The sequence below is a fragment of the Portunus trituberculatus genome, chromosome 46 (assembly GCF_017591435.1).
Source record: "Portunus trituberculatus isolate SZX2019 chromosome 46, ASM1759143v1, whole genome shotgun sequence".
NCBI lineage: Eukaryota > Metazoa > Arthropoda > Malacostraca > Decapoda > Portunidae > Portunus > Portunus trituberculatus.
This window is the reverse complement of record NC_059300.1, coordinates 25467140-25484789: the sequence shown is the minus strand read 5'-3', so window position 1 is coordinate 25484789 and position 17650 is coordinate 25467140. Positions and strand designations below refer to the sequence as shown.

The 17650-nt window shown below is 36.8% G+C and overlaps 1 protein-coding gene across 1 annotated transcript in view; it reads right to left on the bottom strand.

Moving 5' to 3' along the window:
• Positions 1 to 5469: 5469 nt before the first annotated feature.
• The window catches only part of LOC123519783 (cation-dependent mannose-6-phosphate receptor-like), a 33512-nt gene continuing 21331 nt past the window's right edge, over positions 5470 to 17650 (bottom strand). The window contains exons 4-8 of the mRNA XM_045281289.1: positions 10133 to 10281; positions 9886 to 9995; positions 8935 to 9062; positions 7790 to 7916; positions 5470 to 5823 (exon numbers count right to left, since the gene is read on the bottom strand). Of these exons, the coding sequence (XP_045137224.1) occupies positions 5674 to 5823; positions 7790 to 7916; positions 8935 to 9062; positions 9886 to 9995; positions 10133 to 10281 (664 nt within the window). The 3' untranslated portion in view covers positions 5470 to 5673. The remainder of the gene's footprint in view (positions 5824 to 7789; positions 7917 to 8934; positions 9063 to 9885; positions 9996 to 10132; positions 10282 to 17650) is intronic.

The following is a 17650-nucleotide window of genomic DNA, read 5'->3' as shown; positions in this document are numbered from 1 at the left end:
CTGAACTACAACATTAACTCTCACCTGGTGCCACAACTACATGCTAATGACCTGACCTGTCCTAACAAATATTCTCTTAACAAAATTCCACATTAAAACCACTTTCATTAATCACATCTTTTGATATTATTTTAGAATGAACACATAGTAGAACTGCCACTCTAGATCTCAGATATCCATGCTCTGCCTGAGCAAAATAAACAAAAAATTGTCAACATCTGGAAATAGCCCAATATGAGAAACTGAATATGTATGTACTACAGAATGCACAAGGATCTATGGTGATGGGTTGAGAGCAGCAGCAATGGCAATCTGAAACACCAAGAATCTTTTTGTTGTTCAGAGTTGTACTTTCCTGATCATTTTCAGCTTTAACTCTTATCCAGGTGTCTGCAAATGAAAGTGAGAAAGGAAGTGATCTCTGAAATGAAGATGTAACTTCAAATTAGGTAAGTGGGAAACAGAGTCGCAGATTGAAATATAGTGAACACTGCAAGGGAATGTGATGGCAGCTGTAAAAGGCTTAGATGGCCAGTTGTATCTCTTCTTTTCATACAGAAGTGGTTAGTGTTCAATGTCACATAGGAATATAAAAAATTGAGCAAAATCAAGGAAGAATAATATACTCTCAATTACTAATCTAATTTCAGGTTCTCTGCTCTGTTTAGTAGATTGCACTGGATACTGGAACAAATAAAATAAATGAAGTAGTTAAAATGGATATCATAACAAACAAAAGGCTATAATAAATGAGGTCATCTAACTAATTAATAGATGAGATCACCGTTGCATACAAACAACTGAAATTATGAAAAACAAGGTAAATTAATTAATTATGGGAAGATTACATATAATGACACATGAGAAAACATCTGTATCTTAGAGACTGTGCATTACTGACAATACATGTGTGCTCTTTAAGCTCTCAAATAAACAAATGTTCTGAGCTCGCTCATTCACTCTGCTCCCTGGTGATGGAATGATCCATCAATTGTTTGTGCCTCTTATATATTTGTATAGCAACATCAAACTTTGAAATATTTATTTAAATATTGTAGATATAATATTCTGCATAAGAAGGAACGTTACAGATAAAGAGCTAAAACATACTCTAGATCAGGTTTTGTAGGGACTAGAATATATTCCAGATCAAGATTTGTAGGTATGTTGAATAATTTTTGATGATTACATTCAGATCAGAAGTCCTTGGCACAACCTTGCTAGTGAGTGTGAATGCTTATGTTTACTTTTCAAATATGAAAAGATTTCTCTAACCAAAGTATGTTAAGAATACAGAGCTCTTCTACATCATGGTACAGTCTAAAAATAAAGTCAAAATTTCAAGTGTCCCATATCACTGCAGTCTCTCTATATAGATCACATATAAGCCAAACCATTTAATAGTGGCTGTTGCTAATATTGGCATGGCATAAATCATTACTATATGTATTTGTGTTATTACTATATGACTAGTTGCAGCATATATCACTATTAAATGGGCTTGCTGTGGTTGATCAAAATTATCCCAAAATGTTTCAGGCATCCTTTTGTGAACTGGTTGGCAGCTGCTCTATGCATTCCCATCATAGCAATTACTTAGGGGAATTTCTTAGAACTTCAGAACACCATACAATGGAACAGCTAAAGCTTCACACAGTACAGTGAAACCTTATTTCTGCTGCAAAGAGACAGCCAGTAGTAACCTGGAGATTATCTTTTCTTCAGCACTTTTCAATAACTGATGACACTGGCTGACACTGGCTAAGGGTTTAGCCATAAACTTACGATAATTTAGAAATTACAAAATTATAGAAAAACTATCCCTAATACTTCATCTTGAATGCTAAATCTTAATTTGTATGAAATTCTAAATATATTCAGGCACTTCCACATAGGACTATGATGAAAACCACTGTTCTAGATCCATGTGTGACTGATAAAAATGCATATCATTATAAAAAAAATTCAATTTGTATACATGATGCATTACAGTTATTTCAACTGTCATTATCTTTTCATGCTAAAATTCTGATGACCTGTGATAATATCTGGATGAGGCATGTCAACAAAGTGGAGTAAAAATAATATCATTGTTGTGTTATTTTATCGACTGACTTGAAAATTGTGCAATGCCATAGAAAATGGGTCATGGATATGATCTCTAATAATACAAACTAGTTTTACAAGTATAAAGCAAAAATATTGGGAAACCATGGAAATAAAGTGACATGTTATTTCTCACACAACACACACACACACACACACACACACACACACACACATACAGTGACAAGTAGCCAAACATACATAATGTTCTTACTATAAGTACAGAAAAATTACCATATCATCAAAGCTATTCATGAGACAATTACCTCTACTTAAGAAAACAAAGATTTTTTTTTTATTTCTACATTTTCTTGTTTCTAGGCAAAAACAAATACAAAAGCAACATCTCAATGAACTCATTATTAATATCCCAGCAGCACAACTGCTCAACATTCTCTGCAAGTGTATACTGAGGCTGGGTGTAAACCTCATGTTGGGATAGACAAATCAATAAGATCACTGAAAGGATACAAAATCTACTGAGATATAAAAGAACAGCATTACACCATCTGGAATATGATGAAGGATATGACAGTAACAATTATTCAAGCCATACTTAGAAATGCAACACTGATTTGGTTACTGCACAAGAATGATACTATAGTTCGTTCATCCAAAGAATCCAGGCCGAAACTGCTACTTCGGTTGGCAGCCCTGCCCACCCCTGCCGCCACTAAACTTTCCCGACACTTAAATTTTCTTCAAGTACATTTATTTTTCTTCACTTAACTCAATAGATATACAAGTTTATAGTTTGAAGAAAAATAAATGTACTTGAAGAAAATTTAAGTGTCGGGAAGATTTAGTGGCGGCCTGGATTCTTTGGATGAACAGACTTTAGGATTATTACGGAAAAAAAAAAAAAAAAAAAAAAAAAAAATATATATATATATATATATATATATATATATATATATATATATATATATATATATATATATATATATATATATATATATCTTAATCTGATAGATTTTTTATCAAGAAAGACAGAAATTTTCCAGGCCTAGAGGAATAAAAAGAAAGAGGAGATTTAACTGCAGTGTATGGAGTTTTCAAAGAATTAGGGAGGATCAACAAAGAAGACCCATATGTGTGGTACTCAGGAATTACAAGAGGACATAGAAAGAAATTAAAGGAATCAATGCAGGAGTGACAATAAGAAATGCAACTTTCTGTAAAGACAACCAACAAGAACAAAGAAGTGGTTCAAGCAAGGGATATTCATGAATTTAAGGTCAAACTGGAAAACAATAAATGTACAATGCAATAGTACCAATGTAATGCTTTTCTTGCACACACACACACACACACACACACACACACACACACACACACACACACACACACACACACACACTTCAGAATACTATGTACAGCTATATTAGGTATACACTGGAAATAGCAAGTGTGCAATTATATGAAAACACTAGTATTATTAACTTAGGTATTTACAATATCAGCATTTTTATAAACTAGGACTAAGGTAGGACATCAAAATCTCTTATGCTAAACTGTAAGATGACAATACAAGAGATGACAGATTGATTAGTGTGTGTGTGTGTGTGTGTGTGTGTGTGAGAGAGAGAGAGAGAGAGAGAGAGAGAGAGAGAGAGAGAGAGAGAGAGAGAGAGAGAGAGAGAGAGAGAGAGAGAGAGAGAGAGAGAGAGAGAGAGAGAGAGAGAGAGAGAGAGAGAGAGAGAGAGAGAGAGAGAGAGAGAGAGAGAGAGAGAGAGAGAGAGAGAGAGAGAGAGAGAGAGAGAGAGAACACAAGCATATACTATAAGAATGTAATACAATGATACAGCAACAAATATGCACATATGCAAACAAATACTGATAAGAACTTATGTTTTATATTGAAAAAGAGAAAGCATGGTGGTTTTACTGCCTGGTTTGCATGAGGAAGGGTGACATGTCTTGTGCTTGTAACATGACTCTAGTTTGTTCCACCCCATGAAAGCTACACCCCAACAAATCTCATGACATACTGTTCTGTATGAGGCACAAAATTTTGGTTGTAATCTTCAAATAATCTGAAATGTGCTATAACCACATAGTTACAATGAAGAGATCATTTCTGTATTAACTATAATCATAGTAGCATGCTAATCTATGTGAGTGATGCATTTTTAGTGCCAGCATATGCCTCCCCAAAAATTATGTTGTAAAAAAATTGATAACACAAAGAACTGGAAACAGCATTATTGATAAATAGTGAACAATTTCAAATGATTTTGATAAATTTGCAATGCTTGTTCCACATCAATGTATTTCAGACATATGTGAATTGAAACACTACTGTACAACAAATAAAAGTATTTAGCTCAACTAAATATTTGGACAGAACAGTAACAATGAAACCTGCATATTAATCCCAAAACTCTGCCTCAGTTTTCAATACCTTTAGGTTTATAGAATTTTAAACATACAGTAAACTCTGCTTTAGTTGGATCCAAATAAACCATATATTGCATGTCAGATACTTTCAGGATATTTATTTAATTAATTAATTTATTTTTTATGTTCTATACCAAGTGCATTGGTAGGCATTTTTTGTCCTTTGAGTAATTTTTCAGCCACATGGCTTAGATACTGGCTAAAATATCACTGATAGCTCTTTCATCGTCCAAGTCATTTGAGGAATTATGTCTCCTTCAGTTTTCACTTACTCTGTAGCCATTTGTTGCCTTTGTCTTCCATGTCAGTTAGGAAGCTGAAGATGCTGTTGGTGCAGGGCAAGCCTTATATAGGTGTGTGTGTGTGTGTGTGTGTGTGTGTGTGTGTGTGTGTGTGTGTGTGTGTGTGTGTGTGTGGGTGTGGGTGTGTGTGCGTGTGTGTGGGTGTGTGTGCACGTGTGTGCTTGTGCATGTGTGCATATGTGTGTGTGTGTGTGTGTGTGTGTGTGTGTGATTCACCTCGGTCGTCTGGTGGTCACCCAGCCAGTCTTCCCCATTATGGAGCAAGCTCAGAGCTCATAGACCGATCTTCGGGTAGGACTGAGACCACAACACACTCCACACACCGGGAAAGCGAGGCCACAACCCCTCGAGTTACATCCCGTACCTATTTACTGCTAGGTGAACAGGGGCCGCACATTAAGAGGCTTGCCCATTTACCTCACCGCTCCGGGACTCAAACCCGGCCCTCTCGATTTTGAGTTGAGCGTGCTAACCACTAAATTACGCGGTGTGTGTGTGTGTGTGTGTGTGTGTGTGTGTGTGTGTGTGTGTGTGTGCATGTCATGTATTTAGTGCCTGTTTATGTAATCCATTACACAGACCATTTCAACTTTTAGTGGTAATACATAATGTAAAAAAAAATACATATATAATAATATATAAAATCAATAAAAAATATCCCTTTAGTAACTCAGATTTTTTAATAACTTGGATTGGCTTTCTCCCCAATTGGTCTGACTTATACACAGTTTATTGTAATTACAAAATTTTTAGTCCTGAAAATATTGATAGGCCACTAACAATACTCATCTGGTCCTTACAAAACAAAGTTCAATAATTATACAACAACCACTACCTGCTGCTGACTTCACACTTTCCCTGCTTCCTACGGGCTGAGCAAGGCTGAGTCCCTGTCACCGTCCTGCAGGTCTTGTGCCAGCTGCTCGTCAATTGGGGAATAGCCACTGTAGCTGCTGGATGGACGCTCACCTGCTCCACAGTAACGGTCACATCGGAGAACAGTTTCACATCCATCCTTTAGAGAGAGAAAAAAAAAAAAAAAAAAAAAAATCACTCTCTCACTCTTTCTTACTGTAATTCTTTTACTATATATAGCCCATTCACTCTTTCTTACTGTAATTATTTTACTATAGCCCATTTCACATGACATTAAGTAAAGTGGATAAAACAATTAATGCTGAAAGGAGTCAGGTTGAACATCCTGCAGCCAACATCACTGTAGTCTCTGTTCATCATTAGAGATAACCAGTGGAAAGGAAAATGGGAATCCCCACTTCCTCCTCTGCATTATAATTCCCATAAGAAACAAATTTTGTCTGGGTTACAAACTCAGGATGTCAGGAAAGGTTTGGTCACATACTGAGGCAGGTAAAACCCATGGTACCACTGTATATATATATATATATATATATATATATATATATATATATATATATATATATATATATATATATATATATATATATATATATATATATATATATATATATATATATATATATATACACAGGGTGCGGCAACATAACTTCCTTTTTTATAATGCGTGGCAGTCTGGGTGTAGACGTAGTAGCGGGGTGGGCATGGTTTCATTTGACAGGGCAGTTACGAAAGTTTTTTTGGAAATACAGTCAGTCGCTATCATGCATTGGAGTAGTGAGGAGCATGCATTTGCCGTTGAAGCTTACTTTTTGAATCGACAGTCTGTGATTGCAACCCAGCGTGCCTTTCAAAATCATTTCAATGTAGCCCCGAGAGGCCCTGCTCCGGACCGGAAATCAATTGTTACATGGGTCACTACGTTCAAGCAAACCGGGAGTACGACACGACAAAGAACTGGAGTACCTTGGCCCATCAGAACACCTGAGAACATTGAGGCAGTGAGAGCTTCAATCTTGCAATCCCCACGACGTTCTGCGTGCAAACATGCCTCTGACCTTGCACTTTCCGATCGTTCAGTGAGGCGAATACTTCATGATGATCTTCATTACCATCCTTACAAGATGACGCTTGTGCAAGAACTCTCCGTACGTGATTTCACTTCACGAAGGAACGCATGTGAGGCAATTCTCGAAAACGTTCCTGAAGACGCTATTGTTTACTTTAGTGATGAAGCACATTTTCATTTGACTAAATGCGTCAACAAACAAAACATGTGCTACTGGGCTGACACCAATCCCCGTGAATTGCATGAAAGGCCTTTGCATTCACCTAAAGTCACAGTGTGGTGTGCAATTTCCTCCACTGGAATTGTTGGTCCTTGGTTTTTTGAAGAAAAAGAGGTCACAGTGACAGTTAATTCAGACCGGTACGTAAAAATGTTGGAGGAATTTTTTTTTCCATGAATTGAAGAATTGGACCTAGGGGATATTTGGTTTCAACAGGACGGAGCTCACACTTCAAGGGCATTGATGGTTGTTTTGAGGGAACACTTTCCGGAGCGCCTCATTTCAATAAGGGGCGATTTGGAGTGGCCAGCCCGTTCCCCCGATTTGTCACCTTGTGATTTTTATTTGTGGGTATATTTGAAATCCCGTGTTTATGTCAACCGCTCGAGAAGCCTACCAGACTTGAAGGCCAACTTTCGAGAAGAAATTGCCAATATACCCACTGATACGCTGGTGAGGGTCATGGCAAACACCCAAAATCAGTTTATGCAGTGTATGGACAATGGGGGACGTCACCTACCTGATATGATTTTCAAAACTGTGCGAAACAAAACTTTAAATATGTACTATCATTATGAAACAAAATTAAAACCTTTCTGATTTATACATCTTGTTTTATTGCCTTTTGGAAAAAGGAAGTTATGTTGCCGCACCCTGTATATATATATATATATATATATATATATATATATATATATATATATATATATATATATATATATATATATATATATAACAATGTGAGAATTTATAATCAAGTAATTTACAATTTTACAGTCCATTCATGCAATACCTTGGAGCTTTATGAATACTTACTGCAAGCAGGTTTCCAACTCTAAACCAGAACTTGCGGTTTGGTATCTGCTCAACCCCTTTTGCTCCTCTCACCAGCCGCAGGTACAAGAAGCCAAAGGTGAAGTACAAAGAAAAACTGACCAAAACCCTGAAAATGGGAAAGAGAGAGAGAGAGAGAGAGAGAGAGAGAGAGAGAGAGAGAGAGAGAGAGAGAGAGAGAGAGAGAGAGAGAGAGAGAGAGAGAGAATTTCAACATGAATAATCCTAAAGAAGTCTGACTGACTGCCACTTCCTGAATATTTTTATAGAAATACTTGAAAATACTTGAATTTCACAGCACATAAAATGAAGAGTACTGTGTTGCCTCTCCTAATTCTTTTCCTCTTCTTAACTGTTAACTTTATATGGTTTTATCAGTCTTTGTATGGAACAGAGCTTCAATACATAGGGAAGTTCCACTCATACAGCTTTACTAAACAGGGCGGAGCCAAAAGCATCTTGCCTGAACTCATCGATTGTTTTTTCCATCTCTAAACACCACATTGTTGCTTATCTTGCAATCCTTTACAATTATTTCCATAGTTAGTGTTCCTAAAAAATTGCTACATGCATGCCTTCTCCATTCATACAGCCTCACATTATAAAACATTCTAAATACTCTCAACCTTGTTATGTTTGTTTTTCTCATGCAAGAATTACTCAACTATCTTCACCATTTTAAACTGATAAACTCTGGAACTTTGCCTATTTGTGATTTTCTCTTTCCTAAAACTTAGTCTGCTTTATGACAGGAACATCAAAACACTTCTGAAGTGTCCATTTTGATCTCTTTCCACCTCACTTTCTTGCAGGACATATGCTGTATAAAGCAAAATTTTTCTTACTTCATTTCTTTGTGCCTATAGCCAAAAAATATACTTACATCATAAAGTCCAATGCAACTTCAGACTTAAGCTTAACTTCTTATTTATGACAAACAATGTATATATCAAAGAAAAATAAACATGATTAAAAATATAAAGGAACATTTTCTGAATTGATGGGTTTTACCACAAGACAATATTCATAGCACACAAGTTTACTAGTTCATCAGATTTTTAATACCTGCAAGTCTTTGATGCATTGGCATTGATGGAATAAGGTTATACAAATGAACAACTACTCACAGAATGAAGAATATGGCACCACCACTGAGGCCTTTCTGAGACAGGGAACAAATGCTTTGGTGGCGCACAACAAACATTGCAGAAAACTTCAACGTGGAATTGGAGTCATCAAGAACTTTCATGTCAATCTGAAATTTTTAATAAATGGTAAAAATTATTTCAAAAGAACACATAAGGACAAGAAATATAAACATATGGAAAACTGAACAAGTATAAGATAATGTTTAGAATGTAAAGGGAGAGTGAAATAAGTTCTAGAAGCTAAAAGCTGATCATATGAAAATTTTAGAAGACAGAGTAAAGAGGATAAAAGAACGAGCCTGAAGGAAATTAAGAATGAAAGAGAATGAATAAAAGTGAGCAATCAGTGATATGTTGCCAGATGCATATTCACCCATTCTGTTTGACACACAATTCTTGTTTATTTATAGGTATTTTTGAAGTAAAGAAGTACAAATTATTACACACACTATAGGGTTGTGGAATGTGTATGTAAAGGTGAGAATAAATCTTTAAGAATATAAATATAAAATTCCCCCATCCCTAGTCTGATATCTTTTGAAAAGGGAAGAAAATTCAAAAATAAAAATCATATGGTAGCCACACTTCATTCATGGCATAGAAATACTATAGATATGAAAGTTTTTTTTTTTTTTTTTTGAGGTTAATAAAAAAAATGTATGAAAAAAATGCAACCTGACATGACTTCTATCTTTCACAAAGTACAACACTAAATTAAAGTGTTAAAAGGTAGTATATATACAATTTTGGAATGTTTGTCATTCATTAAAAGTAAATAAATAAGCAATTATAATTACATAGGAAAAGATGTTGGATTAAGGCAGTTTATTGCAATTTGCTGAACTGTTTGGGTGGAAATTTATTAATTTCATGCAATACTTCCTTCTTGTTACTGATGACATGATTCAAACAGAAAAGACAATAACTAACTTTATCTTGGTCATGGTCACATATGAAGACGACATGTCCCTGCCAGTGGCTGTCATTGCAACCCGCCCGGTTGGCACGACCCCCGAGGAAGGTCAGCATCAGCCAATGCTCTGATGGGAATTACAGAAAACAATTAAAGTGTGCATTTGAACCATGTGCAGATTCAAGAGGAAACAAGTGGAAGTGTTTTTTTTTTTTTTTTTTTTTTTTTTTTTTTTGCTGTGGTAGCAAACCCCATAATACTCACTGTCACTGGACACCAGAGTCCGGTTGTTGTATCCAAGGGGAACAGGAGTCTTGCCAGTCTGGGCAAGGCTGACACCTGGCAGATTTGGCAAGTCTGAACACACTGCAAATTCATATGTATTGTTCTGCTTATCCTTTACTTCTCCAGACCTGTTAAACAATAGTATTGAAATTCTGAATACATATCATTGACATTTTGGATGCGAAAAAAAAAAAAAAAAAAAAAAAGTCGACTACTGTATATGTAAATTATAACATTGATTATATATAAACTATAACATCACAATTACCTGCAAATCTTGACAACCTTAGTCATGTGACCCATTCTTAATTGCTCTTGGTTTTTATATAGGGCACCAAAATGACTCTGTTCATTACCATTTATAATAAGTATTAAAATATAAAGAAAAATGCAGCCTCTATCTCCTCACAAAAAAAGGATTTTTTATTTTTTTTCAATCCACAAATTAACTTCAAATACTGTAAGTCTCCAACTCATTTTTCTTGAAGTACTGGTATTTCCATTTCTTTTAGTAAATTTCATAAAGTGTGTGTGTATTTTCTTAGTTGTATTTACCTACTAAAAAAAGTTGTTTATTACATGGTTCAAGCAGGCCTCATAGTAACCTGATTCCATATCTACATTTATACAACTTTTCCTTAAATTTGTGCACAATTTCTACTGCTACAATCTCTTTGCTCAATCCATTCTAGATGTTCACTGTCCTATGTGGAAAATCAAACTTCTTAATGTTCCTCAGATACAGACTTTTCATGATCTTGGAATGTCCTCTTGTTCGTTTATTTCCATCCTCCATCAGTGATACCAGGTCTTGTCTAACTATCTTTTTCATAGTTTACTAACTTACACATCATTACTATGCCTCCTCTTTCCCATCTATCCTTCAAAGTTTGTAGTTCCACTTCATTCATTCTTCATAGGGAAGATCTCTTATTTCTGGAACCATCTTTGTTATAGTCCTTTGGATTCTTTCTAGTTTCTTGGTTGTCTTTCTGCCTGTATGGTGATCATACCACTGCTGCATATTCTAGCCTAGGTCTTATCATAGTACTTATGATCTTTTTCATCATACTCTTACCCATGCCTTGTGTCTAAAATTACCCAATGGCATAGACTTCCTATCTCTCTCTCTCTCTCTCCTCCCTTCGTCTCCCTCCCCCTCTTCCTCTCGAAAGATAAGCTACATGCGTCCCGCTTGTGTCTAAAATATTAGCAAATGTCACTCTCTCTCTCTCTCTCTCTCTCCTCTCCTCGTCTCCCTCTCCCTTCCCTCCCTCCCTCTCTTCCTCTCGAAAGATAAGCTACATGCGTCCTGCTTGTGTCTAGTATTAGCAAATGTCACTCTCTCTCTCTCTCTCTCTCTCTCTCTCTCTCTTTTCTCTGAAGAGAGAAGCGTCCACTTTCCTCTTCGAAGGCGACATAGTGACTAAAAAATAGCAGCATAATACAGTACCCTCCCGAGTTTAGCGCTATCCGAGTTTCGCGATCCTCGAGTTTGGCGCTTAGTCCTAAATTCTTACCATCCCGAGTTTGGCGCTGTATCGCCCCGAGTTTCACGCTGCTTTGACAAGTATCGGTCGCGTTTACTTCCGGGCGGCGTCACGTATGCTGCCCCAAGACTCCTGCAGTTAGCTGACTGAGCTGACCACGTGTGCACGCATCCTTAGCCCTCTTCCACCAGCATCTTGATAGTTCTTATATGCAAGCTAATTAATTGTGATGTCAGGAAATAGAGGAGGCACTGCAGCATGTGGCTCGAAGAAACCTACTTCGGCAAAAGGAAGCAGGCCAGAGAGGCAGGGTAAGAAGAAAAGACTGTTAAACATGAAGAAAAAAGGCAAAGTGTTGGATAAGCTTGATGCTGGAATGGGACCTGTTGCCGTTGGAAACTTGTTCAACATTAGTGAGTCTACTGTTACAGGAATAAGAGCGAAACGTGAGGAAATAAAACATTTCCTGAAAGACGCTCGACGGAGCTCTGTGATTCAAGTTGCTCACATCACGCATCCTACAAGCAAGTTGATGGTAACAACAGAACACTATTTGAAGAAATATATTGTTGACAAAAATGACCGAAATGTGTGCATATCTTCTGGTAAGGTAAGACAGAAGGCAAGAGAAATATATGCTGCAGTGGCACGTAAGTTAAACATTGACAATCCTCCACCTTTCTCTGCTAGTAATAGCTGGTTCTCAAGGTTAAAAAAAAGACACTCGTTCAAGAGGGCACGATGTCTGGGTGAAGCAGCAGACGCATCTACAGAAGAGGTGGAAAGTTTCATTGGTGTCTTGAAACAGATGACTGAGGGCGGCGGTTACGATCTCCGTCAAATATTCAACGCCGATGAAACGAATTTGAAGGCTTTGCGCTAGCGGACCATGCCCCAGAGTGAGATTATGTGCTGTTAGAGTTCTTATTATTTCTTTTCTCTTTTTGTTCTTTTCAATAAAGTGTGTATCCCAGTTTTTTTCGTCTTAACAAGAGCATTCTTCACTGAAACTGAATACACCCACCAATTTATCGGTATTTTGAAATAAGGGAGTAAAGTGGGGAGGAAAAAAAATCAGCTTCGTCCCGGGCCAGAATGAATAAGCGTTTTTTACATTGTTTTCAATACCCCGAGTTTAGCGATCCTCGAGTTTGGCGCTATATCTTAAGAAGAAAGCAAGCACTAAACTCAGGAGGGTACTGTACACAAAGACGACAAGTATGACAAGCTTACACAAGTTTCCTGCGCTCGGGCGCGCGGCACTACCACCCGCATATCATACAGGGAGGCTTTTTTAACATCTGGCACGAAGGGGTTAAATCCAAATAAATACAGTCAACCCATCCCTCTCTCTCTTGTACTATATCAACTATTCTAGAATAGAAACTCAATAAATTAGTTACACACGACCGTCTTTTTCTAAAACCAAATTGGCTATTTGATATTAATTTGTTATCTTCAAGGAACTCGATCCATTGTTTGTTTATTATTCTTTCACACATCTTGCATATTACATTAGTTAGTGATACCGGTCTGTAATTTAAAGGTTCTTCCTTCCTTCCGCTCTTATATATGAAAACCACCTCAGCTCTTTTCCATTCTACTGGTAGTGTTCCATTTTCTATTGAGCATTTTATGATGTTGTATATAGGACTTGCTAGTTCTTCCCTATATTCTTTCAGTATTCTGCCTGAGACTTCATCCGGTCCCATTGCCTTCTCTTCATCAAGTTCCTTCATTAACTCTTTTATTTCAAGCTTGGTTACTTTAATCTCTTTCATATAGACTCTCTCTCTATTATCTGTGGCCTTTCAAATTTGGATTCCTTAGTAAAGACCTCCTGGAATTTACTATTCAATAGTTCTGCCATACTTTTTGGGTCTTCCACTATCCCGTTCTCTCCTTTTAACCTTTCTATTGTTTCTTTTTGCCTAATTTTTCCATTTATGAATCTGTAGAACAATTTTGGTTGCTCCTTACATTTTTCAACAATGTCGTTTTCAAAGTTCTTTTCCTCTTCCTTCCTCACCTTAACATATTCATTTCTCGCTGCCTTGAAGTTTTCCTTATTTACTAGATTTCTATTTCTCCTCCACCTTTTCCATGCTCCATCTCTTTTCTCCTTTGCCCTAGCACATCTTGCATTAAACCAATCTTTCTTTCCTTCTTCTTTAGGTCTATATTTCGGGACATATTCCCTGACTCCTGTTTTGTATATTTCCAAAATTAAGTTATACTTCTCTTGCATCGTCTCTTGAGTTTTCCATCTCCTCCCAGTTTACGTTTTTAAAATAGTTCTTGAGATTCTCAATATCAGCCTTTCTGTAATTTAATCGGTCTCCTTTGTATGAGTTGTCTCTATCTTCCTTTCCCTCTTCTATATCCATTTCTAATAATACATGGTCACTCTTTCCCAATGGGCACTTATATCTTATATCATCATTCATTTGTACACCCCTTGTAAAAATTAGGTCCAATCTCGCCGGCTCGTCATGTATTTACCTATTTGTGTATTACAGGGCCCGAGCTAAGCTCTCTATGTCCTGTCTCCTTGTCCATTCCTGTCATATCTCTCTTTCATCTGATTGACACACACCGCGTCAACGACATCACTGCTCAGTTTATACCACTTATCAATGCTACGATGCGGGAAACTGTATTTTCTCACGTCATTTAGACAGATGTCTTTTATTAGCTTTTTTTCCATGTCCTCGGAGATGATTACTTGTGGTCACCTTTATCAACTCTCTGTCCAGTATGTCAATCTTGTTCACCAATTTATACATAGTTATCATGTCTCCTCTTGTTCTTCTCTCTTCTAATGTGGTCAGCCCCAGCTTCCTCAGTCTTTCCTCATAGTCTAACTCCCTGAGTCCTGGTACCATCCTTGTTGCCAGCCTCTGTACCCTTTCTACCTTCTTCACATTTTTCTTCATATGCGGTGACCAGACACAAGCTGCATATTCTAACTGGGGTCTTATTAACATAATATCTTCCTCATCATTCCTTCATCTAGGTAGTGGAACGCAAGGCCAATATTTTCAAGCATGTTATATGTTTTCAAAAAAATCTTGTTAATGGGTTTCTCCGGTGACAAAGTGTTTTGCACGATTACTCCCAAGTCTTTCTCCTCATTGGTCTCTTAAATTTTCTCATCACCCAGCCTGTAATCCCAGTTTGGTCTGTGTCTACTTCTTCCCATTTTCATAACATGGGTCTTGTCTATATCAAATTCCATCTGCCACTCCTTACTTCACTCATATATTTTATCAAGATCTTCCTGTAACTTGTTACAATTTTCCACATTCTTTACTCTCCTCATAATTTTAGTATTGTCTGCAAACATGTTCATGTAACTGTCAATTCCTACTGGCATATCATTAACATAAATCAAAAACATGATGGGACCAAGCACTGACCCTTGTGGAACTCCACTGGTTACCTTCTTCCACTCAGACTTCCTTCCTCTCACCACTGTTCTCATTTCTCTTCCCATTAAGTAATTTTCCATCCATTTTGCTAGTTTATCATTTACTCCTCCAATCTTCTTTAGTTTCCACATCAGTCTATTGTGTGGTACTTTATCAAAGGCCTTTCTCAAGTCCAGGTAGATAGCATCCACCCATTCCTCTCTATGTTGTAGTATGTCAGTCACTCTTGAATAAAAACATAATAAATTGGATACGCACGATCTTCCTTTTCTGAAACCAAACTGTCTTTCACTCAGAATGTTTTCACTTTCTAGATACTCACTTCACTTAGCTTTAATTACTTCTTCACATACCTTGCACAATATACTAGTCAATGATACTGGTCTATAATTTAGCGGTTTCATTCTACTACCATTCTTATATATAGGCACAATGTCAGCTCTTTTCCACTCTTTCGGGACTAATCCTGTTCATATGGAGGTTTCCACTATATCAAATACTGGGTTCAACAATTGATCCTTACATTCATTTAGCAACCTCCTAGATATGCCATCAGACCCCATTGATTTATTAATATCCAGATTGCTTATAATTTTCCTTACATCTTTCTTAGTGACCATGATGTCCTGCATTTGCTTTATTTCTGTAGGTCTTCCTCCCATAAAATGCTGCTCCTTTGTAAACACTTTGCAAAAGTTGTCGTTCAAAATTTCAGCTATATCTCCAGCATCCTCATATACTTCTTCTCCATTTTTACTTTTCATATTGCCTCCCTTATATTTAGTTTTCCATTTATGAATTTGTAAAACATTTTTGGGTCACTATCACAGTTTTCCACCACCCTCTGTTCATATTCCTTTTGTGCTGTTCTCCTTACTTCAACATATCTATTCCTTGCTGTTTTGTAAACTTGATAATACATCACTTTTTTAAGTTCACACAACTTTCTACTTTCTTTTTTCTTTTACTACCATTTGCTCTTTCTAACACCAAACTCGCTTTAACGAAGTTTTATCCAGGTAATTTTTTTCCAAATTTGAAAGCCCCACCATATCACGCAAGCAACAGGCTTTTGAATACACCAGGAGCTGCTGGTACTAAGGCCTGCCTCAGGAAAAAACCTGGGACACCTATAGAATAAAGATCAAGATCAAGATCAAGCCTTTCGTGGACAACACTCACTCCCCAGTCAAAACATAACAGCGTCAGCAGCAGCATGTCTTCCCTAGCTCAACTTAAGACCAAAATGCCCTGCAATTGGCCTAGTGTTCGTAAGAAGACCAGGAAGTCTCTTACTCTCCAAGTGAAGCTAGATATTATTCACAGACACAACAGGCCAAAAAACTATAGCAGTGCTGGCCACTATCTTGACTCCATATTATACTGTCTCTATTTTCAAGTCAGCAGACTCTATTAAGAAGGCTGGTGAGACCGTATCTTTCTTGCAAGCTAAAAGAACCACCTGAATTCATGACTCTACAATGAATAAAATGGAAAGCCTTGTGGAAATGTGGTACATAAGTTTTGTATGCAGTACAATGATGTGCACTTTGTTTACATTCCACAGGTTGCCGGTTAGTGTCTTTCCCGTTTCACTCTTCCTCCCTTCATAAAGTTAAGATCATCAACATTATAAAGTTACATACATACATACATTAGTGTACATTATAATGATTTAAATTAAACTACCTAAATGTTTAACTTCATAATTTTTACTTTCATTAAACCTTTTATTGTAATATGATGCACTCTCGCTTTGCTTACTCTCAATGGAAGTTCAAATCAGGGGTTAAACTTGTTATAATCGGTTCGCTTACAAATTTCCTTGTGTTTTTAGAACGTAACCCCTGTACATCACTGTTTTTCTTAAGTTTCTTCCATGCCTTTTCTTTGTTCTTTTTTGCTTCTTCACAATTTCTATTAAACCACTGTTTATTATTTAAAGTCCTCTTTCTGTAATATGGCACAAACATTTTCACAGCAGAGTTATACAAATCCATAAATTTATCGTATTTCAATTGCATATCCCTTTCCTGGTATACCACGGACCAGTCAATTTCATTAAAGAACTCCCTTATATGGTTATAATTTGCCCTAATATAATTTAATTTTTCCTCCCTGTTCCACAATCTTATTCGCTTAATTCCGTATCCAGCTCAAAGCTTAGGACATCATGATCGCTTCTCCCCAAGGGACATTTATGTTCAATTTCCTCTTTTAGAGAGATGCCCCTGGTAAATACCAAATCCAACCTTGCTGCAACATCTTGTCCCCTGCACCTTGTTGGTGATCTCACCCACTGTGTCATCAAGTTATTTGTTGGTACCTTTAACAATTGCTCTGCCCACTCACCACCGTTCACCACTTCGTAGTCTTCCCACACTATTTCTTTACAATTAAAGTCTCCGACTATCATCACTCTATCCTTTCTGATGAGTTCTTGCTTCATTCTGTCTAGAGTATTTCTCATCCCCATTTGGTACTGTTCATATTCCCAAGCATTGATTCTGGGTGGTATGTATACTGTTATAATATTAATGTCCCTCTTGCCATCTGTTATATGCATACTTATCACT